Raw genomic sequence first — 24,996 nt, 5'->3', positions numbered from 1 at the left:
CATGCTTTACTTTTGCATTATATTAGGGGGAAAGTGGTGGGGACAATTTAAAGTCCTGGTTGACCAATTTTAGTAGGCCTAGTCAGTTCAGTAGTCCCAGCTACAGCCTTGACATGTCATGGGTAGCCCAATAAGGACCAAATGTGTTTATTGGCCTTTTATTAAAGGTAAATTTAGCTCCCAACCCACTAACCTTTCTGGTCACCGGCTATTAGTTACCACAGCTGTACTCAGACATACACAGATCAATGGGCTCTAGTTTATACATTGTAGAACAATGCAGTGTGAGAGTCCATTTAACATCTTCTAGAATCTGTTCCATCCCAGAGTATTCTCTGTGCATTAAATTAGCATTTATTTTTTTACTCACTGACAAAGATGTAAGGATGCATAGACACACAGCAAGTACACACAATGATTTCATGTTCAACTTGTGAATTCCCTGCTTTTCAAAAGTCAATACCCACAGCATCCCTCAATGGTTTTATCTTCCCTGTCTGTGTAGAAGACAGACTGATAGAAGAAAAAGGATAATGGTGGCTATGGCAGTCATGTTTTATTGCCTGTTAAAGCAGCTATGGGCATCACACACACCCACGCATACACACACACACTCTCTCTCTCTCTCTCTCTCTCTCTCTCTCTCTCTCTCTCTCTCTCTCTCTCTCTCTCTCTCTCTCTCTCACCCTCTCTCTCACACACACACACACACACACACACACACACACACACACACACACACACACACACATGCACGTGCACACACACACACATGCACACACACACACACACACACACACGCACAATGTCATCTGAAAGGGACAGTGGGTCTCTTGAGCGGGCGGCAGGCTCCCAGAGCAGGGAGGTGTTGGTTGGCTGTCTAGCGGTGTCTGTGGGGAGTGCTTCAGCTCTCCTCGCGTCCCCATCTGCTCTACTGTTTCTGCCCAGACACAGTCACAGTCAGTCACACAGGATCGCAGAGAGAGAGAGAGAGAGAGAGAGAGAGAGAGAGAGAGAGAGAGAGAGAGAGAGAGAGAGAGAGAGAGAGAGAGAAATGGATAGAGAGAGGGAGGGAGAGAGAGAGAGAGAGAGATGGAGAGAGGGAGGGAGAGAGGGAGAGGGAGAGAAAGAGAGGGGGAGAGAGAGAGAGAGAGAGAGGGAGAGAGAGAGAGATGGAGAGAGAGAGGGAGGGAGAGAGAGAGAGAGAGGGAGAGAGAGAAACACACGCCATCCAACTGCCAGTTTCGGCGCTCATCCAATTAAAATTACAGTAGGCCCCACATCCCATAATAATAATAATAATAATAATAATACACACCAAACGCGCGTGCCCTGTTATTAATGCCCAAGCACCGGAACGGCACCATCTAATTTCCAAAATGAGAGATAAAGGAACAGTGTGTGCGTACGTGTGTGTGGGTGGGTGTTTGTGTGTGTGTGTGTGTGTGTGTGTGTGTGTGTGAGATAGAGAGAGGAGGGGGGGGGGTGCATGAGTGGGTGTGTGTTTTTCTCTTTTGTCTGGCCTGAATGAACAGAGAGAACGCAGGAGGCATTATAAATGAACACCTTTTGCCCATACGGTCACGCTGACTAAGTTAGCGGACGATCCAAGTGAACCTAAACAAAGACTTCTGCTCCGGAAGGGCCTACTGTGGCTCTGCTGCCACTGCCTCAGTGCCAGGACTAAATCGGGTCCTAGCAGGGAGGGAAGGATGAAAAATGAAGCGACAGAAATCAACATTTTTATTTCATTTATGTCCATATTCATTTATGTTTTCATTTCTGTTTGGCACTCAATGACGGACTCTTTGGACATTGTTAATTACAGGACTAAGTGCTGGCTGGTCTGAGGGAAAGGCAGTACTTTCATCAAATCTATTGTAAATTATGGCCTTTGAGAGTGCTTCATGTTTTTTCAAATTGTCAGATTAAAAGTAACATACAACCTTGATGTTTTGTGTGTCTTCATGATAAACTTCATGAGTGAAATGAAGTAAGTAAGAGTGATTGTATGCTCTGTTCACATTAAATCTTTTACAGGGAAGACTGACAAAAAATCTGATCTGAACTGGCCAACAACTGAGTTTCCCACAGTTAGAAGCCATCCAAATCAAAGATCCTTTAGTGATGCTATGGTTTGTTTGTCATAAATATGAGGGCTCTGTAAACTATCTGTGAAAAGTTCTCACGAATTTGTTCACAACTGTCAGAGAAATTCACATAATTTCTAATACTGTGTGTTTGCATGCTGATACGTGGCATGTTCTGGTCCTGCTTTTAACTTTTTTTGTTACTACTGGAAAAGCTGTCAAATGTGTCTACACTCTTGAATAATTTGTGGAGATGTAGCCTCTTACTGCAGATGGGCCTGTCGACAGGCCTATTCACTCTGAGCCTTTAGGCCAGTGACACACAAGAGCATGGCGTGGCGACAGTGAGAATGCGGCGGTCTTTCTGCCTAGTCTCAGCCAGTGTGTTCTACTCAGCCTTTGACACTGTGTGTGCAGCCAGTGCTGTTTAAAATCCCCCCATTTTGCTACCGCTGTGTTGGTGTGGAAGGACAGATCTGTTTCCATGTATTTTCATTGGTAAACATTGCTTCCGTCCCGCCACACTTCCCCATTCTGGTGTGAAAAGGCCCTTACTGAAAATACTTAAGGACCTTAGAACAACATTGCTATGACATTACAGAGAGCCTTAAGCAACAGATTACGACGTGGTCATTAAAACAATGAGTAAAAACTATTTTGGTCCACCCTGTTCTATACGTCTATGTTTAAAGTTTCGCTACACTTGAGGTGGAGTGGAGCGACTGGAGCTGCCTGTGTGTTTATGACTCTGTTGGCTGTGGCACACTATGAAAAGATGCTGTACATCGATAGGACGTACAGTATTCTCCCCCTGTAGCCTGTCCAATGGCAGTGTTGGCCATATTTCCTCTCCAACAGAACAGAGGAAGCAGAGCCAGCTCTGTAGTAGTATAAACAAGTAAATCCCATGACCTGTGGCCTGCCCGATTATCCCTACCGTGTAATAACTGTTGTATTAGTGATACTATTATTTTATTCAGCCCTGAGCGGAGGAACTGAAGGAAAGAAAGGAAGAAAGAAAGAAAGAAAGAAAGAAAGAAAGAAAGAAAGAAAGAAAGAAAGAAAGAAAGAAAGAAAGAAAGAAAAGAAAATAAGTGGGATGCATTCTCAGTCAGTTGTCTTCTTGTGCAACAAGCCTGTGGCTTTGTGTCTGCATGTAATCTTCTTCTTGAATGATGTAACCTGAAATGACTTGCTGGTTTCCACATTCTTTGATGGCACTCCTGTTTATTGTCTTTTAATGAACGATGCTCGCTGCCAAGGGAAAATGGTTAGATTTCATTTCATTTATTTGCATAGGTATGCCGGGGTAATCGGTGGCATCTTCTGTTGTTGTTTTTGGCTGATGTTACATATGACATGGCGAAACCTTTTGAAGTCCCAAATGGTGACTCAAACAACACACACACACACACACCCTTGCAAAGACATGCAAAAGCAGTACACATGCACATGCATATGCACGCATGCACACACACACACACACACACACACACACACACACACACACACACGCACACACACGCACACACACACACACACACACACACACACACACACACACACACACACACACGCACACACACGCACACACACACACAAGCAAAGACATGCAAGCAGTACACATGCACATGCAAATGCACGCATGCACACACGCGCGCGCACACACACACACACACACACACACACACACACACACACACACACACACACACACACACACACACACACACACACACACACACACACACACACACACACACACACAAGCAAAGACATGCAAGCAGTACACATGCACATGCAAATGCACGCATGCACACACACACACAAACACACACACACACACACACACACACACACACACACACACACACACACACACACACACACACACACACACACACACACACACACACACACACACACACATACTGGTACACAATATACAACAAACCTAAGACTTACCTGGTCAATCTTTTCTTTCTTTTTCCTGTGTCTGTGATGTGCTCCGGGAGGCACAAAGGGTCAGTGAACTGGAGCGCATATGATACTTTTTTATGGCAGGCAATAAAAGCTGTGAAAGCCACATTCGATTACGGTTAAATCTCCTCATGACCGACGGGCTCTTGCTCGGTTAAATTGCAGCGACATGCCTGAGTCAGTGCTTGCGGTGACAGGGGGCTTGAATTCATAACCACTCGTCATTTTTTTTCTCTCCTCTCTTTTCCTTGGTGATAAATGCCACGACTGGTGGCACAAAGCCAGCAATTAACGTAAGAGTTGTCATTTTGTTGACAGACATGCCTGAAGATTTTTTTGTTTGTTTTGCTTTGCTTTTCAACTGTCACCAATGTATTTTTGTCATTGTTTTGACAGACCTGTAAGTCTCATCCTCTCATACTGTCACACTCTTGAGCCATATGTTTCCAACATGTCTTTATTCAAACATTTCCTCAACATCTCATAACAACTGTAAAGCACTGCGATTGGGGCAATATAGCATTGATGACCAGCCACAGATGTCTCTGCTCTTTGATCAGTGGCAGGGAGTGAGGCTCGGCCCTGGTGTCCCCCGGGGCCCTTTCGTCTTGCTCCTGACAATGTGCTTGGCAGGTAGACCAGGCTATACGCCTGCCCTTGGCCGCTATGTCTATGACCGAAGTCTTTCTCTCTCTCTCTCTCGCTCTCTTTCTCTCTCTCTCTCTCTCTCTCTCTCTCTCTCTCTCTCTCCGACTCTGATACCTCCACGGTTTATTTATAACATTCCTTCCGCCAATGAGAGCCAAAGCCATCTGGCTGTGGGGCTTTTGGGTTTGAAAGATAATGCCACCCCTGCACTTTGCAATCAGCCAAAAACAAAAGAACCAGACACAAAAATCACTAGGGGGATAACCTCTTGCCCGTGTAAACACACGTCTGTATAAGGAAATATGTCTGTGATTTTGGGTGGGTGCTGGAAATAAACATCCCCCGAGAGAGTGCGTGTGGGGACTGACAATAACCTAGTTTAACTAAGTTCTATACTTGTATGTACATTTAAGGGTATTCTAGGGTGTATTTGGTCTTAGAGTATTAAGGCCCCGTCCACATTAAGCAGGATACATAGGTCAACAACTCTGTCTAATGTTGCAGTTCTGTAGCACTACTAGGTGGCAAAGTCTTTTCAACGTCTACTTAGTGCAGCATTACCAGTGGAACTGTGCACACCCTTATGTGTATTGAAAAAAATCCAAAGGAGTGTGCGAACCTTTTTTCCACAAATCCAATATCATATATGTACCTACTGTATGTGTGCTATTAATTCTCTGTGTATGTGTGGTGGGATCAGAGCAGAGACAGTGGGTGGTCCAATCTAATTCACCTGTGGAGGTATACTGAATAGAGATACTATAGCCTACTATAGATATAGATGCCTCAGCACCATTAGCATTGGCAGGGACAGCACAGTTGTGAGTACAAGCCAGCGTCACAAAGCTCTTCATGGTGACTGCCACCTCCAGCAGTGGCGGAAGAGAAAATATCAGGATGAAAAACGAGATAAAAGTGGAAGTTGCCATTTGGGGACCGTATATAGTCACAGCAGGGGGCACTGGGTCACCCAGGGCAGCTCCGGCTTATCTGCGCCTTATCAGACATTTTTTTTCTCTAATGGATAAAGCTGTTTTAAGCCTTTCCTAGGTGATACCACACCGCCAATCCACTGCAGCTCTGCTGCTGCAATGATAGCACTGCGTTTGTGGATGCAGTTTTGACCAAAACCCTACTGAAACAAAATGTCAAAACGTTGCCATGTTGTTGTTTTTTATCTCTACAGCAAAATGTGGCTACAAAGTGTCAATAACAGATGTTTCGAAAAAAAGGAGTCGTGGTTATTATACAATATATCATATGGTCATATCAGTTATCATATGGTTTTTGCTGCGGCTTGTATTGCTAACAAAAAACCCTCTCCCCTTCCCTCCAAAAAGAGCGATGCTGTCAATTAGATGGTGGTCTGTCAGATGGATAAAGAGCTCTATTCTACACCACATGGTTGACTTGAGACGTGACACGGGGGCCAGATAGAGGACACATTGTCTGCTCCGTTTTTTAAAAGCAGAAGGCACTGCTATGTCTCGAACGGAGTCATGGGATCTTTTAAAATGCATTCCATTAAATACTGGAGGGGACTCCTTCAATTACATTGTATCAGATAGAGCCAGGGCCATAATAGACACTTTAGACTCTTATAGCAGTGGTTTTCAAAGTGGGGGCCGGGGACCCCTGGGGGGCCATGAAGGGTTGCTAAGGGGTCCGCAGCAAGGAAGAAAAAGTAAAGCAAAACAAAAGAAATAATTGAATAATGAATGTACACCAACATAAAAAAATAAGATGAACAATATTCCCATTGGTTCAGAACTGCATTGTTATATATTGCATCTCTGAACATTACTACTATTGTTGTTATTTCATGTATCTGAATAGGTTCCTCACACACAGACATACACTATTGTTTATATGAGGCTGGAATCTACCGGTATATGGTGCGTCTTGCCATGGTTAAGTTTGGGAAGCCCTGCCTTATAGGCCTAGATTCTACTGCTATAGCACGCAGTATGGAGTTCTCATGATTACCAGATGGCAATTCCTCTCTTTTCTTTCCTCCTCCACTTAGAGAGTTGATTTGACATCTCCTAGAGTTTGTCTGCTCATAGAGCACTCTCTGAGTGACGAATTAACACTGTGTTTTTTTTACTGTGTGAATGCTCAGACCGTATAGTCGCGGAGTGGGAACGTTGAGGATTGGAATTCCACATCGCGCCCCTCTGTGAAAAGGATATAGCTTCCCCACTTGTCTGCCAGGGACCTCCACTTCAGACTTGCAAACACAAAGAATAAGATAGTGTTACATGGTGCTGACTCCCCCGGTACAACAGTTATCAGTTTCATTCAGCCTTGTCTTTGTTATTATCATGTATCAATTGTATCAATGCAATAGCAAAAAAATATCCATGTCCGCTTGATTGACAATGTGGCTGATCGCAGTGGTGTACGCTATATTTGATATAAGATACTGAAAGCATGCAGTTTGAAAATCTAAAACTCAATGCCAGCCTCTGGTTGGGTTGTTGTGTGTGTCCTGTCATTGATAGACTGGGACCAGATAGACCTGAACATTTTGAGAATATACAAAAAATGGAGGATTGTAGGTCCACCAAGAAATGCCCTGTATGCCAGATTACCAATCCAGGGCTGTATATTATTATAGGACCTACAATATCACACAGATGGGTTTAAACATGAAGATGAAAGTCTGTCCCTTAAGGTACGTGCAGTATGTCATCACGTCCACTTTGCCCAACATTTTATTTAGGCCTGCGACCTCACATTCTGGTTTTATACTCTTCCCGTCTAGTCCATTATTACTCTGTTACAAGACCATAAACGCAAACAATCTGCCAGGACAGATAAAAGTCAGGCCTGCTTTAGTATATTTGTGCTCGATTGATTTTCTTAGCGGAGTGCAAGATGGCTCACGTCACAATAGCTTAAGCTATGCCATGTGGCAACGCTGTGATGTGGACCCCACAAATTAGCCGGATAACGAAGGGGAAAACAATGTTGAGGTTTACATCTGCGCTTGGATTTCAATAATCCACCTCGAGCTCCTCTTGTTTGTGATCCAGAGTTTTACTGTAGGCCTATGTATGCCCATTTTTTCACAGTGCTCCAACTGACAAAAACAATCAATGAAAAAAGTCTCATTTAAAATATTCGTTTTCACAGAAAGCTGCTGCCTTTAATAAAGCTTTACTTTATTTCTGTTCATTTGTCAAGAGCTAAACTGGTGGGACTGGTAACTGTGTGTGTGTGTGTGTGTGTGTGTGTGTGTGTGTGTGTGTGTGTGTGTGTGTGTGTGTGTGTGTGTGTGTGTGTGAGAGAGAGAGAGAGAGAGAGAGAGAGAGAGAGAGAGAGAGAGAGAGAGAGAGAGACAGAGAGACAGATATAGAGATAGAGATACGATACGATACGATACGATACGATACGATACGATACGATGATACGATGATACTTTATTGTCAGTTTGCACTGAAATTCAGTTTGCATCCCTGAGCAACACTCGTTAAGACGAAACAGAATACAGAAAACAGAAAAACAGAAAAACATAGGCCTTCACAATAACATCACATCACAAGACTATTGCACAGCTGACAAAACAAAAGACACAGGCCTATGTACAGGCAAACATACATACATACATACATACATACATATATTACATACAACCCACATAACTTGAAGATAATAATATAGAGATAGAGACAGAGAGAGGAAAGAGGAAATCTTTGTGAAATTGTACTGTTAATGTGCAACCACATAATTTACAGCATTCCGCCAGTGGAGTGCTGTAATAGTCGTTGAAAAGATTTAACTACACAGTACAATGACTTTATTGAGAGACTTTAGTCATACAGTACTTAGTAATACAATACTTAGTTATTACCTGGTAACAGCAAATCTGTAACATAGGCCACGTCTGAAGAACTGACATCTCCCTAAGATCCCTCTGTGAATGGATCTGAAGACACAAGTGCGCAAAGAGGAGTGTATGACATGTGACATGATCTTTTCTACAGCAATATCAATTCCGCTGCTGGGCATTTTCCTGCTCCTCACTCTCTGACAATGTACAAAATGCTCATTCATCCACTTCACATTGTTCAATGCACAGGCCTACTTTGTGAGGTACACCAAATGTTCCCTACATAGTGCACTTCGGATGCAGCCTCTTACTGGAGTACTCATACCAAATAATGACACGTCCAGAGGGTTTGATAGGTTTGCCCGGCCCAGGACAAAATCATCTAGGAGGGCCCCCTCTCAATACATACTATGTAATTAGGAGCCCATTTTGGGACACACCACCTCCCCCATACCCACCCCACCCCCACCACCTGGCCTAGAACACCATACCCCATTTCACATTTCAAGTTCAATGCCACTCTATAGGGAACCTTACCATCCAGACATGCACTGAGACGCACACACATGCCTGTGATGGGGAGATAGGCCTCGCAGTTAACGGCCATCATTGGGCCTGTATACTGTATACTGTACATACACATTCGAATGAGATAGGTGCTGGAATTTCCAGAGTTCTACTTGTATCTACCCATCCCCATGTACCAGTTTGGCTGAATTAAGAATTTATTTTTAGAAATAATCCTTAGATTACCATGGAGGGGTGTGGGGGTGGCGGGTGGGGGTGGTGATGGGGTTGGGCGCTTGGAGTATAATCCTTGAGGACACCAGTGGGGATTCCTGTGAATTATTACCAATATTAACAGACAAACTATTAATGGGAAATCTAGCCATATTAATGGACAAAAAAGTATTGCCTAAGAACATGGGGGTGGGGGGTTGCGGAAATATTCTTAGACCTAAAACGGGGTAAAAAAAAAAAACTTTGGGAACCACTGCTTCACAGACTATACGTCCAGCTGCTACCATGCCATCATGGGGAATAAAGTAACATTGTCACTAAAGGATGTGAGTGTAGCAATGGATGAAAGTTTTGTTTATAGGCTCCCCCATGACATGCATGGAATTTCAGATGAGAGGGCCCAAACGAATAGTTAAATCTTTGGGCAAAGTGTGTGTATTGGTAAAATATGTGAAGTTAAAACAATGAACTTGGTGATTTAGGTGGGTGACAGTGAGGATGTCACAATATTAGCCTACAGTATCAAATGTTTTCAGATTCACAATCAGTTTGGACAATACACTTGTAAATGGTGGTCAATGCACATGCCGTATGCAGCCAATATTGTTGTGTGATTTTTGGAACATGAGATGTATAATGAAGTCAACTCAGTGGTGGTGGTGGTGGGCGATATTATTCTCAGAAATGGACAAACAGGATTTCTGACATTTAAAAGCTGGCTGTGTAGCTAGTCAGGCTGTGTGTATAATCTCCACTTAAGGAAAAAACTAACTAGGACATTAGCCTCAATCAACAGACATATAAATATGATGATGTGATCTAGAGGCCTGAATAACACATTAACATTGTAAAAAAAAATGATCACCGCAACGTTTGTATCACATGTCTTGAGTTATTCCATTTTGAACATGGAGCAACCTTTAGTCAAATGCACCATTTTAGGATATCTGGGTTTGTAATCATGTAATCATGTAATGTAGGGCCTATCCACACACCTTGCTTTATAACTCCACAATGCATTAATGATATAACAACATTGCTGCACAATGCGCTAATTATCTGGTAGAATAGTAGCCTATGCATGCCTTTGTCATTTCTTCCATCATAAGTGCGGAATGCACGTTTTCCATTAGGCCTATAATCTCCCATGCTGGATTTGCCCGTTTTATTTTTAAGTTTGTGGTTATTAAGTACTGACATATTGTGTGTGCCAGCTCTTGCAATAATAGGCCTACATATTCTTACATTAATGTTATGCCTCTTGTTGCTAACCATCTTCTCTCTCTCTCTCTCTCTCTCTCTCTCTCTCTCTCTCTCTCTCTCTCTCTCTCTCTTTGTGTGTGTGTGTGTGTGTGTGTGTGTGTGTGTGTGTGTGTGTGTGTGTGTGTGTGTGTGTGTGTGTGTGTGTGTGTGTGTGTGTGTGTGTGACCAATGTGTATTATCACAAAGCTGGCAGCCCAAGGCACTTTAGACGTTATAATTTTATAATTGTAGGCCTACTCGACCATGTTCGTTTAGCCTATAATGTAGGCCTACAACTTGACTATGGTCACTGTTCATGTGAAGGTCGCCATGCAGTCATATCATATGAACTTGGGCCTGACTAGGGCTTGCGAGGCCTACACTATTTTAAACGCAATACTCCAGCGACTCAATTGTACCATCAGCCCTGTTACAACTTCAAATATAAAACTCAAGGACCACCTGGCCTGTGCAAAGTGTCGCCTGTGGGAAAAGGCTCAGATCACTAATGCTTTCAGCTTTGCAAACCGTCTTCACCAGCGGCACTTGCCGTGTTTGGAGTAATTTGATATCCTAACAATCCGGAATGTCTTCAGTTCGGCTGCTGATATATTTACCCCATACGCCATAATACTTTCACCCCTTTACAATGCCTCGGCGGATTGTGTGACTACATATTCATCTAGTCGAACTATACAACTAGTTAATTGCAACGATATTGTTTGCTGTTTTTTAGATCACCGTAAAGTTGCACGCATTTAAAGTTACCGCGTAATGTGGGCATGCGTTGTGATAGGACTGTGCTACCGAAGAAAGACACCAGCAGTTCGTAATAACACTGGTGCCGAGGAGTTCGCACATTATCTGATAACAACGGCTAAATAACTCCGGACTTCATTTCCACCGAAACATGCAGCCGTCTACCCCGGCACAATGTAACATTTAACGATACATAATCGCCAAGGGGACATTACCGCGACTGCGGGGCTGCGCTTTCTGGATGATTGACGACGCTTTTTTGTACGCCTAATGGAAGATTCTGAAATGCTTTATCATGGATATGTTGTGCCGTTGTATTTTTTCGCCTTGAACCGGGTTTTTTCCTCTTCTTGGATGTATATTTAGGACGCCTCTTTCAGCGATTTGTGATTCTGCAGAATCGAAGACAGGGATAAAACAATCTGTGTCTACCTCGCCATATCGCTACCCGGGATTTAAATTATCACGTGTTATAACAACGGAACCACAAATAGTAGGCTACATCAAAATTAATGTGGCGACCCAATCTTTAGCGAATACAATCTGGATTGCAGAATGAGCAGGGAAAGACCCAAGAGGAATATAATTCAAAAGAAATTTGTAAGTGCACGTTTGATTTTATGTATCACTTGAAAGGCTTGGAAATGTGGATTGATTGTGTTAACTTGTGCTATTACAGCAATCGTAAATATCTCAAATCATCTGAAAATCGTGCGTTGGATGTATTCATTTTGTCCTATTCGCTATTTGTTTATATGTGGTGAACGCATCGATCAAAGACCCCAAATGCTTCAAACAGATGGGAGTTGCTTGTTTATTGGACGCGCGAGAATACTTGGGAATTGTGTCAATACATCTGTTTATTGAGGTGTGTTCGTAAAATGCAATTTCCGAGGATATCTGGTGCCTAATAGTTGACCCCAGAAATCGCTTTGTTTGCTATTCTCAGAACGCAGGCAGCCACATTTCGCCCCTGGCTTTTCCGGGTTCTTTCGCCATCCGCGACTACTAACCATGTTTGCATTGGTAGTCCCTTTTTGTTAGTCAATCTATGGGCGATCGAAGCACTATACAAGAATAGCATAGCTTAGTGAACGTCAAATCGGTCATTGAGTTCAGAGTGTTGCACGCCGCCATATATGTAGGATTGTCTTATAGGAAGTGGCCTCCAGTCCAGGACCCCACTGCCAGTTGGCTAGCTGTTGAAATCGTCTTATTTCAATGTGAAGATTCAAGCACACATGCAATGTATGCTGGATCTAAAATTGGTGATTGACCTCGCCATCAGGACGCTTCGTTTGAGGCCCTAAGATTGCCATGAAGTCATTGTTCTGATTTTCCGTTCCCACAATTTAAGGGCATGATTTATCCCAGTTGCAATTTTTTTCACACTTTGCATTAAAGCCATTGCCATGTGTTTTCGGTGGGCATGTGTTTTCAGTAAAGCCCGTCTCTCCTACCAGTAATACCAGTTCAGTGAAACGTCAGAAACGTGACAAGCCCAAATGCATAGATTGCCACAGAGCGCACAATGGAACCGGGTGACTTGTGTGGCAAATATGAGGGCTGCGAAAGCGATATGGTGCCAGACACACTGGACTGTCAAGGAAATGGATCTAAGCAGTAGGACTGGTCTATGACAAGTGGTTATAGTGAGATATTTGCATTGTCAGTGTGAACTGTGTGAAAGGAATCTCATTTTAAAATGATCTGATTGTAAACACCTTTTGGTCAAGGTACAGAATGTGCTTTACAGCAAACCCAGCCTATACGAAACACTATACATGCTACTGTATCCCCAAATACTGATATTCTACTGTACCCTACCCCCTCTTGTATTTCTTATCCACACTGGGAGTAAATTTGATAGGTTAGGTCATATGTGCATAATGTGTATCCAGAGTCTTACCCTTCTCAAAGTTAAGGTGTGGTAATGGCACAATGACTCAGATCTTGTGAGCCCAGAGGGCCTACTCGGAAGGGAAGGGACTGTTTGCCTCTCACAAAGCCAAGTCAAATGAGACGATTAATCTTTAATGCCATATAGGCATTGGCAATCACGACCAAAGATATGGAAAGCAGTCAGTCCAGTGCGATGTGTCACACAGGTGAACGTACCTGACAGAGCAAGTTTTTGGAACAGCAAAATCGGTCAGGGGATGAACATCAGTGTGTCTGTGCTCTGACAAGTACCTCTGCCCTTGTAGTTTAACCTCGGCTGAATTAGTGTAAGACTATTATACATGCTTGGCTTAAGGACAAGTGGATGAAAGAACGAAGGAGAAGGGCCTGGTCTTTACTGCACAACTCAGCTAAAACAGACACTTGGCTACAGCAGATAAGCACCGCGATCAAAAGCAATGTTGACACACACACACACACACACACACACACACACACACACACACACACACACACACACACACACACACACACACACACACACACACACACACACACACACACACACACACACACAGTGTGATGTTTGCCTTTGTGGCAGTGTAAAGAAAGACAGGAGATAAGACACCCTTTAAAGCATGTCTTCAGTGTCGAGAAACAAGAGCAGGGAGGACAAACAGACGGACAGAGAGAATGAGAGAGGGAAGGAGTGAGAGCCAAGGAAATGACAGTGGCTGTAATTGCAAATGACAAGTGCAAGGGTAAGTTGGGGGTGGGGGGTGGGCAGGACTGGATTAACGCACAGGCCAGATATGGCTGCAGCCTAGGGGGCCCCACCTGTCAAGGGGGCCACTGATTGGCCAAAAAGTGGAACATTTAGTGTTGTGACAAGATGCAATGTTGAAAAATTCATCTGTCGAGTACAGTTTTAAAATCATGTTAACTCTCCTCTCCACAGTTGGAGGACATGCTGTACTTAATTCCTAGCTTGTAAATATTACACCGTCTATGGAATTTGGTCACGAAAATTTGCCTTCCGGGGGGGTCCCCACATCAACCTGTAGCCTAAGGGCCCTGGACCATCTTAATCCACCCCTGGAGGTGGGGGGGTCCTGCGCTAGTCAGAGGGGAGAGGACAGGACGGCAGGGTGGTCCAGGCAGTAAGTCCGCACCATGTGCTCTAAAACTTAATTCAGTGCCATGCGCAGGGATAAGCACAGCTGCTGCAGGGCCTTTTGCGAATCTAAAGAGGCTGTCAGTGTTTGTTTGACTGCACACACACACACACACACACACACACACACACACACACACACACACACACACACACACACACACACACACACACACACACACACACACACACATTGCTGGTCACTTGTCCTGCTTCGTTCTTTCACACACTGCTTCAAAAGTACATGCACAATTGTCTCTTCCTCCTGCCTCTATCTCTCTCTCTCTCTCACACACACACACACACACACACACACACACACACACACACACACACACACACACACACACACACACACACACACACACACACACACACACACAGAGGGAGAGAGAGAGAAAGAGTGAGAGAGTGTCTAGGGAGAGAGAGAAAGGGCTCTTTAAAAGGGACCACAATGTTGCCTTGTGGCATTAAAACTTAATGGCAGTCTCTGGGCTGCCTCTCAGTATCACTATAATCTGTGTCGGGCCTCTCTCTCTCAGGCCTGCAGCTGAACTAGAGACAACAGCACACATACAGTACGTACATACAGATAGAGGCCGTCCCCCTGCCACCCAACACTGCTGCCGCGGCAACCAGCGCAACTGAGCGGCTCAGCATGTTGCACATTTTCCTGGATAGCAGACCAGCGCAGTGATAATGCAGTGTTAATTTAATTCAAAAGTGAAAGAGTCAATGTAACGTCGGGTTTGACTTAACACGGCATTACTGTGAGCCTGCCACCTGTGCAGAGATCAAAGTTAAAAATGAATTTGTAAGTCTTTATAAGTCCCTATGTGCTGTATATAACAACCATATTGCACAGAGGACTGATGAAATTGCATGTCACTACCAGTCACCAAATGTGGAATTTAATATAATACACGAGTGCATACACACACGTGTGCACGCACACATGCACACACACACACACACACACACACACACACACACACACACACACACACACACACACACATAGACTAAAATATGGTGAATAATACAAATATTAACTACAATAAGACAATTGACAATAGGTCAGTCAATTGGACAATACAATTGACATACAGGTAGACATGTAGGCACTGTTGGTGGACTCAGGAAAAGTGACCCTGATGCCCACATGAAAGAATGTGAGGCAGACTTGGAGTTAGACTTGGACTTTCTTTATTGTCATTCATCGACACATTGGTGCACATATTGAATGAAATGTTGTACCTAACTAAGTACACAGCACACAGAGTGAACGTAAGCTTTGGCATCCCCCCTGGACAGAACGTCACCCACCCTTCGCCTAGCCTACCCCACCCAACCCCACCTCTCACACACACTCACCCCAACCTCTCCTTGTGTCCCTCTCCCTTCTCTGTCTCCCGGAAGACTTGCTCCAGTAAGCATTTCACACTTCTTTCCCCCGCCATCGTTTGTTTTTGTTTACACAGTGGCTTGCTCCAGTTCATTACGGCCGTTAGGTAATTTGATCGCCTGCGAGCAATGAGCATTGTTGTTTTAAAGGAGAAAGAAATTATGTAACCTTATTCTGGGATTGAACTGAACAACTTCAGTCCTGAATGAATGAACTGAATGACTTCGGCCCAGAGAATGCATTGAGTATTCGAGTGTTTTTTTTTTTTCAGTCACTCACTCGCTCACACGGTGGTGATAAGAACAATTATGGGCTACTCGTTCTGCTGTCCAAAGAGCAACAGTAATTGTGAGGTCTGTGATGTTACATAATGAGTAGGGCAGGTAGGCCGGCCAGGCAGCTGCCTTTTTACAGTTTGCCAGAGTTGAACAGAGGCGGCCTGTGGGCAACCAACATGCACAGTCTTGTAGCAACAACAAACAATCGCCTACTTTTATACATTCAAATGCGGGCCCCTGGCACATGTTTTGTTTATTCAAATGGTTTGATTGAACCCGGGCCTTTATAAATCAAACGATTGTCAAAGTGTCTACTACGTGACAGGCTTTTGATTGTACTCTCTGGTGTCTGGTGGTCTGCTGAGACCTTAGTGTGCTATAAATTCATGTCCTGGACTGGCTGTCTTCCCCTATGGTGGGAGTGGGCTGTGCTGTGTGCTTCAGTATGCACCATGTCCATGCATCACAGGCAGGATGTATTCTTTACATTTCGTTATGTCTCATTTATACCATGCAACCAAAGACGAAGGTGTGCGTGTGCGTGTGTGTGTGTGTGTGTGTGTGCGTGCGTGCGGTTCCTTCAATGTATACCATTTCCTTGACTATGCCCTGTTGATATCTCACATGTTCAGTTGTGAGATCTCCAGCACATACATATGCTATTTCCTCTTGTGGCTTAGTTAGCAGTGTTTGTCAAAGACGTACTCTTTCGAAGCAGAGAGAGCGAAAGCGAGAGAGGCGGGGGGTGGGGGTGGGGGGTGGAGGGGCTCAGGCCCCTCAGAGCAGATTCCAGTCACAGTACATTAACCGGCACGTTAACGATGCGGGACACACATGCCCCAGATTATGGGGGAAACATAGATTTTCACTCATCTATTTATCGCTTTCAATTTCAATGCATGATGGAACTATAGCTCGCTAATCACGGCAGCACTGCCACGGGGCCTGCAGAGGGGCTTAAATCATTTGGCCATGGCACATGCAACCGTAATTACAAGGAGGCCGGTGAAAGGCCTGAGAAAATATATATGGGTCAAACTTCCCTTCCCTGGAAACTGTAAGAGAAATGAGAGAGAGAGAGAGAGAGAGAGAGAGAGAGAGAGAGAGAGAGAGAGAGAGAGAGAGAGAGAGAGAGAGAGAGAGAGACATAAACAGCCATTTGGAGAGAGGAAGAGAGCGAGGCGGGCAAGAGAAAGAGAGAAATGAGAACGAGAGAGAGGGAGGGAGGGAAGTGTTCTCGGTGCACGTGATGTTGGATCTGGACGGGTTGTGATTGTTGAGTGCTGGTTTTGCCTCAGTCTGACATCGCTGGCAGCTGTGCTGTTATTGTGGTGACATATGCCAGAGTTTGAAACGCTGCGCTGCTCCGTGGTTAAAGAGGGACGCTCACGTTGGGGTTTGTGGTGGATTGGAGCGAGGGAGTGAGGGTGGGGAAGGGTAAATAAAAGAGATTATAACTACAGTACCTAAGCAGAATGATTAGTTGTTCCTCGACGGCCCGCAAGATAGCCTTTGTAAGTACTTGGCTGCCGCTCGCTTTTGAGAGGAACTTACAACAAGTGTAATTGCACACCGACCGACAGGCAGCGCCTAACGCTTCCAGATGTGATGCAAACCTCCTCGGCGAGAGAGAGAGAACGCCATCTGTCCTCGCCGTGGAAACGAAATGGGAGCACACCACTGGCTTCATATTGTAGTATTTACACAGCCAGCATTCCGCCAGCCACCATTTTCGGGGGGATTATTTTAAAGATTCTTTTTCTTTTTTTTCGTTCTCTGTTTCTGTCTTCTTTTTTTTCTCTCTCCTCTCCTTGGCTGCTGGTATGGTAGACATTGCTGGCTGTGCTTCTCATTTGGTGGGGCATGATGCGTGACATGCTGTAGCAGGGTCCAGGTGGTTTCCATCTTAGGGCTCCAGGAGAGGAGGCAGGAGACGAATAAGCTCAGCCGGCCCCAGAGTTTGGGCTACAGCAGTCCCACTGCTCCTAGCCCTGCTTGCCTTGCCTTGCCTGGGGAGATGCCCTACTACTGCACTGTTGCCCTGTCTGTTGCTCTGCTCTGCTCTGCTCTTCTCTGCTCTGCTAAGCTCTGCTCTAGGCTCCACTCTCCGCTTTGCTTTACTTTGCTCTTTTTTGCTCTCTTTGCTCTTTCTTGCTTTGCTCTCAGCTCAGCTCTGCTCTGCTCTCTGCTTTGCTCTGCGAATCATACGAATCTCGAATGATACAAGAGAGCTGCTGACCTTGGCTTGAGTCTGTAGTCTCTCTCTCTCTCTCGCTCTTTCGCTCTCTCTCCCGCTCTCCCTCTGTCACACACACACACACGCACACACACACACACACACACACAACACACACACACACACACACACACACACACACACACACACACACTCTCACACACACACATATAGTACTTCCTCTCAGTCGTGCTCTCTCTTTCGAACTGAGCCAGGTTTAACTTACATAGATCCTGGAGAGCGAGGGTTTTCCTTGGGAGCTCTGAACGGGGCAGAGGCTTTCTTTCTCTCTCTCTCTCTCTCTCTCTCTCTCTCTCTCTCTCTCTCTCTCTCTCTCTCTCTCTCTCTCTCTCTCTCTATCAGTTGTTGTTTGAGGGCCATGGAACAGTGGAACTACTTATGCATCAAGCCCTGTCCTTTACAACTTGGACTGATCAAACAGAGCAATGAAAGCAATATGAAGAACAACAACAGAAAAGGAAAAATGATGTCTTGAGTATCTTCTATTCTTCGATTCGATTATTCCTTCCACCCTGAGTGGCTATTAATTTTTAACTGACTACCATCCTGCTGCAGAGGTAAAGAGAGTGCAAGAAGAGGAAGAGAGAGAGAGAGAGAGAGAGAGAGAGAGAGAGAGAGAGAAAGGAAGGAAGGGAGGAGAAAAAGAATCCTGAAGTGTCTTGTGCCACTCAGCGCAAAATGAGCCCCAGTGTCCATAAAGATCATCAGTCTTAGAGCAAACCCAGTTTAGAGTTTCATTAGGTAAGGCCTGGGAAATGGGGACTAATCAAGATATATGTTTCCTGGTCAGTCCACATGACTCTGTCTCTAATAGAAGCTAACAAAATAATCAGCAGTATCCACTCAGCAGTATCCCCTGGGCTTAGCCTTGCGGCAGTTCAGTCTGTTAAGTCAGAGTGTTCAGTGTTGAGTGTGGTTGTCAGGCCGTACAGTGTGCTCAGTGTTCAGTGTGATTGGGCTATATAGATATCCCCAGTTTGGCTCAACTCCCCAGTTTATCTTTGCTTTATGTTGAACCAAGCCAGTCTTTCCCAAGGAAATGGTTCCTTATTAGAAACCTTTGTAAACCTTACTTCACACAATTAAAAGTAAGAGATTCCTAAAGAAATCCTTTTTATTGAGAGTTTGTTAGCTATTCTTATTCAAAATCAAAATCAAATCATGACATCAAAACATTCAAGTAGACATGATGCAATGTTGACTGTTCCAAACTCTGACAGCAATTCCAGATCCTATAAGGAGGATTGTCCTCGTCAAAAGAAGAGACAAGGAATAATTTCCTGTGTATAATTTTGAGTCACTCGTGAGTTCATCCGCGCATCTCTTTAACCCCCTTGAGGCGTTCTTGTTGTTGCAGTATATATTCAGAGAGAGAGAGAGTGGGGGTAGCCTGTCTTTAGAGGACAGGAGTTGAGGGCACCGACAGCTTGACTGCTGTCAGAAAAAGGCGTTTCGATGTGAAAAAAAAAGAAGTGGCGCCATCACATCCTGGCCGTCACAGATTGAAGGCTTGCAGCGTCTTTTGATATAGCGTTGGTGTTTGGCAGGAGATACAATTACGTGCGGCAAGTCTTGAATTATAAGACGTGTCTCCCCTTTCCCTGTTATTGAGATGACCTTAAAACCAGACCTGTGGGTTAGAGAAGGAGGTCGTTATCACCATTGCGTGCGGTTTCCACACTTGGCTTATAAAAAAAAGCTTGAGCTTTTTGCCTTCATTTTGGATAGAACAGTGACGATCGTGACAGGAAAAGAATGGGAGATAGAGACTGGGTAGGGTTGGTAAATTACCAAGGTCAGACTCGAACCTGGGGTCCCATGGGCATGCAAACCCAGTCATGGTACGGTGCATTATAGCACGACGCGCCACTTCACCTCTGGCTAATGAAAGGATCTTCACAGACTATGTCCGTTATGCCGTATGCCCCGTTTTGGTGGTGATGGTGATATTGGTGGGTGGATAGGTCTCGTGTGATTGCATGTGGTTTATACACTTGCCTAACAAAAATATCTCTGACTGTGCCAAGACTCTAAGTCTACAAACGGCTTGTTTTGGTGGCGATGGTGATAGCGGTGGGTAGTTGGTGTGTCGGAGAGGTCCCTCGTGTGATCTCTCGTGAGCCAGCCATTGTCTCTCCCCTAATGCCAAAACAAAGACATAAATCACCATGGGAGATAGAGTGATGTGCCAGTCATCTCCCCAAGCTGCCGAGCCTTCTCCCAGACATGTCCAGCTGTGCTCTAATTAACCAAATCACATCCAGCACCAACGCTCTCTCCACTCCACTGATCAGGCACCCAGTGATATGACCTTTCATATGAACTAAATGTATCGTTTACATACTATACACACACTGTTTGGATATACTCACAGTATTGTTAGGCGGCTATTGACTGGTAACATGCATGCTGTACCATACACACACATACAGTAGATCTATAGACTATATACTCTAGATACGACACACACACACACACACACACACACACACACACACACACACACACACACACACACACACACACACACACACACACACACACACACACACACGCACACACACACACTATGCAGCTGAAAAAAACATTTATGTAGAAACACAACACATACACATATTTATACACTATATTACTGTAAATGGTCAGTAATTTCATAAGTGGCAGCTGAGAGGAAACAGGTTACACACACACACTACAAATGAAAAATCTCAATTTGAAGTGTTCTGATATTACCAAATCAGCATGCAAATATACATTTATGTAGAAACACACACAGACACACACACACACACACAAACACACACACGCACACACACACACACACACACGCACACGCACACGCACACGCACACACACACACTATGCAGCTGAAAAAAACATTTATGTAGAAACACAACACATACACATATTTATACACTATATTACTGTAAACGGTCAGTAATTTCATAAGTGGCAGCTGAGAGGAAATAGGTTATGCGGGTCCGGGTCCTCCCATGTGGTTGGTCTTGTTTAGTTTCACTTCCCCCCTCTCTCTCAGACACAGACCTGGCTTGCTGGCAAGCACACTGTCTGGGTGGCACTGATAGATACATTATGTATTGGCCCTGGGTGCTGCCGATACTGTGCTGGGCAGGGCTGGGTTGTAGAGAGGGGAGTATATGTGCCCCAAGTACAGTATATGGCTCGCCTGATACATTATGTATCACCGCCCCTTAGTGCTGCCGATATACTTACAGTAACTGTGTTGTGTGCTGTGCTGTGCTGGGGTGTAGAGAGGGGAGCTTGGCCCTATGTGCCCTCCTTGGCTGACCTGATGCATTATGCATTGCTGTGGTGCTGTTGTGGAGTGCTGTGCTCTTAAAGTTTGCGGAGCTGCACTATACTGGACTGTGTTGCTGATGTGCTGGGCTGTGGTGTACTGTGCTGGACTATGCTAGCTGTGTCGTAGTACAGTAGACTGTGCTCCCGCTGTGCTGTGCTGTGCTGTCCTGCACTCTTCTGCTCTGGGGTGAATTTCTTGAAAGCGTAGTAGCTACTTTGTTGGTTGCAATGCAATTTCCCTTTTGGCAACTACCCAAGTTGCTAAGTGCTAACAACTACGCTTTCGAGAAATTCACCTCTGTCTTGCCCATTACTGTGCAGTTCTGCTCTGTGCTGTGCTGCAATGTTCCGTGTTTTGCTGTGCTACTGTTTGGCTCTGCTGTACAGTGCAATGCTGTGCTGCACAGTGCCAGGCCATGCTGTGCTATGTTTTGCTGCACTGTGCCATGCTGTGCTGTGCTTTGCAGTGCTACAAAGGTACACTGGACTGTGTTGTGCTTTGCAGTAGGGAGTGTACCATAGAATGGTGCCCAGTTATCCAGCGTTGTGCTATTCTTTGTTTTCCTGTGCTGTGCTATCCTGTGCTGTGTTGTACTGTGTTGTGCTGTGCTATGTTTGCAGTACTACACTGTGCTGCACTGTGCTTTGCTGTACAGAGTTTAAGGCTAGCGTGTCCGGATGGTGCGTTGTGCTATGCTGCACTGTACTGTGTTGTGTTGTATTGTGTTTTACTGCATTGTGCTGCGCTGTGTTGTCCTGTATTGTGCTGTACTGCGTTGTGTTGTGCTGTGCTGTGCTGTTGGGTGTGTAGGCTAGTGTGACCGGATGGTGTGTTGTGCTGTGCTGTGCTAGGCTGTGGGGCGTGTAGGCGAGTGTGTCCGGATGGTGTGTTGTGCCGTGCTTTACTGTTGGGTGTGTAGGCTAGTGTGACCGGATGGTGTGTGTCCCCTCTGCTGCTGCTTTGTGCTGCCATTCTCCTTCCGAGACCTCTGCCCCACTCTGGGCCCCCCTTTGTTCACGGGCCTCCTCCCTTTCTATACAAAGGATTAGAGGATAATATTTCACAACAGTTTTTTTTCTCGTTTCACTCCTTCCTTTCCTTTCCTCTCTCTGCTCTCCTCCTCCTCCTCCTCTTCTTCTTCTTCCTCTCCTTTTTTCCTTTCTCGTTGGTTTGACCCCTCTCTCTGCACTGTCGGGGTCGGTAGCCATCAATTTCTTTCAAATTTCACAGCTGCATTCAATACCAAGGCAGAGTTTCTTTAACTCTCTCTCTCTCTCTCTCTCTCTCTCTCTCTCTCTGCAAAGTTGTGTTCTAGCACCATGCTCTCCTCGCACTCCTTAAGCTGTAAGACAGGCAGCAGGCCTGCAGCAGCGGACAACAGAGTGCTGAGTAGATTCACGACTTGGGAAGTTGGAAGTAGTGGGAAAGAAAACAGACAAAAGAGGCGAGGAGAAGGCCCTGAGCCGAGTGGAGCTGGCCTGACGAGCACAAGTATGAATGTCTGGTGTGTAGTGTAGTGTAGTGTAGTGTAGTAGTGGTCTGCCTTGTGGAGAGTTATAGTTGTACTGGAGGGCCAGGACAGGAGAGAGAGAGAGAGAGAGAGAGAGAGAGAGAGAGAGAGAGAGAGAGAGAGAGAGAGAGAGAGAGAGAGACATGGGGAAGGAGAGAAGGAGAGAAGGAAGGGGACAGAGGAAGAAAGAGAACCAAGTAGGGAGAGAATGAAGAAAGACAGTGAGAGAAATGGTGGGGAGAAAGAGAGGAAAAGAAGGAGAATGAAAAGGAGGGAGCTGGGAGAGACGGAGGGAGAGAGAAAGAGAGAGACAGAGCAAGAGCGAGAGAGAGCTGGGAGAAAGGGACGAGAGCGAGAGAAGGAGTTGAGAGAAAGGGAGAGAGAGAAAGAGGGAGAGAGAGAAGGAGGTGAGAGAAGGGGAGCGAGGGATCTGTACTGGGAGGGCATGGGCCATGTGGCTGTTGTCATGGCGAGAGCAGGGTAGGGTAGAGAAGGGTAGACTAGAGCAGAGGATAAGGAGGCGGAGCCCTGTCATATCTTGGCTCCCTCTCTGCCCGTGACAGTCTGTCTTGGCTTCTAGGTGACTATTTGGACGGTGTCGTCACAGGGAACAAAGTGCCCTTGATAAGTGAGCTGAAACCCCTGCCGGGCTGTAATCAGGCCCGTAGCGAGACCCCCGGGCGTTGTGTTTTGTGTGCATTATGGCATGTAAAAATGAGAAACAAGAGCCGTAAACGGTGTAAAGCTTGGGCTGTAAACGGCGCTGCTGAAGATTTAGTAGTGTAGACATTTTTGGCTTATACATTTTTTTTCCAGTGCACACAGACGAACCCTATGATGACATGACAAACATACCATCCCCCGTCTGTTAAATTGCCTCTTTGGCCATCTCATCATACTGTATTTGCTTCCATTCGATGAGGAGGTGGTTAAATCATTCTTCTGGTTTATTTTAAGCTGCTTTTGAAAACTAGGCCATCTGTAATTGTGGGGAGAAATGGCTGCTTTATGATCTGAGAGCCCTTCCAATTTACCATTTATCCTGCAAAAAAGAAGTAACACGTATTATTTCATATTTATAATGAGTGAATTGCTTTCTTTACCTGGCTGAAAAAGAGGTAACACATATTAGTACATAATTATAGTGAGTGAATCACTTTTGTTCACCTGGCAGCAAAAGAAGTATAACATATTACTTCATATTTATAATGACTGAATTGCTTTCTTGCGGAAGTATGTATTATTACATATCCATAGTAAGGAGCGAATAGCTTTCTTCGCTTGGCAAGATCAGGGATGAAACACAGCACAACAGAGGTAATTAAACCCAACAGCTGGGGGGAAATCCAGCACAGTCAACGCTTTGCTTCCCCATGTCAGTAAAGCATACACTGCAAACAGCAGATAAGATTCATGCTGCCAGTGCCACTACTACCACTGCTACTATGGCCAAGCCGCCGCAGCTGTTTTAGCAAGGACCCAAACAGACCTAGCCAAGTCTAAACACCTCGCACTTATTCTTGCAGACACAAAACACGTTTTTTTCTTAATTCTGTAGATTTTGTTGGTGAAATCGGATGTATTTATTTAATTTTTTTCATCATGAAAATATTGTGCCAGTCAGTTATGCAGTTGGGATTTAGTGCTATATAAATCCATTTTAATTGATTTATTTAGATTTTAAAAATATATATATTTGTAAATAAAAATTATTAACCTGACCATATTTGCTCTGGTTATGTTTCGTGTGCTCATTTTTTTGGTGTTGTTCCCTCCAAGCCGCTATACAGGAAACAGGTCAGACATAAATTTGAGTGAAATACGGCTGCTAAATATAGCCTTGAAATCTCCGT

General features: G+C 44.8%; 1 protein-coding gene across 1 annotated transcript in view; it reads left to right on the top strand.

Annotated features, from left to right (window-relative positions):
* The first annotated feature begins 11,174 nt into the window (after positions 1-11,174).
* The window catches only part of jarid2a (jumonji and AT-rich interaction domain containing 2a), a 90,573-nt gene continuing 76,751 nt past the window's right edge, over positions 11,175-24,996 (top strand). The window contains exon 1 of the mRNA XM_063199429.1: positions 11,175-11,895. Coding sequence (XP_063055499.1) covers positions 11,851-11,895 — 45 coding nt within the window. The 5' untranslated portion in view covers positions 11,175-11,850. The remainder of the gene's footprint in view (positions 11,896-24,996) is intronic.

This window comes from Engraulis encrasicolus, chromosome 5 (genome assembly GCF_034702125.1).
Source record: "Engraulis encrasicolus isolate BLACKSEA-1 chromosome 5, IST_EnEncr_1.0, whole genome shotgun sequence".
In the NCBI taxonomy this organism is placed as follows: Eukaryota; Metazoa; Chordata; class Actinopteri; order Clupeiformes; family Engraulidae; genus Engraulis; species Engraulis encrasicolus.
The sequence above is the reverse complement of the archived record's forward strand: the minus strand, read 5'-3'. Positions and strand labels throughout refer to the sequence as shown.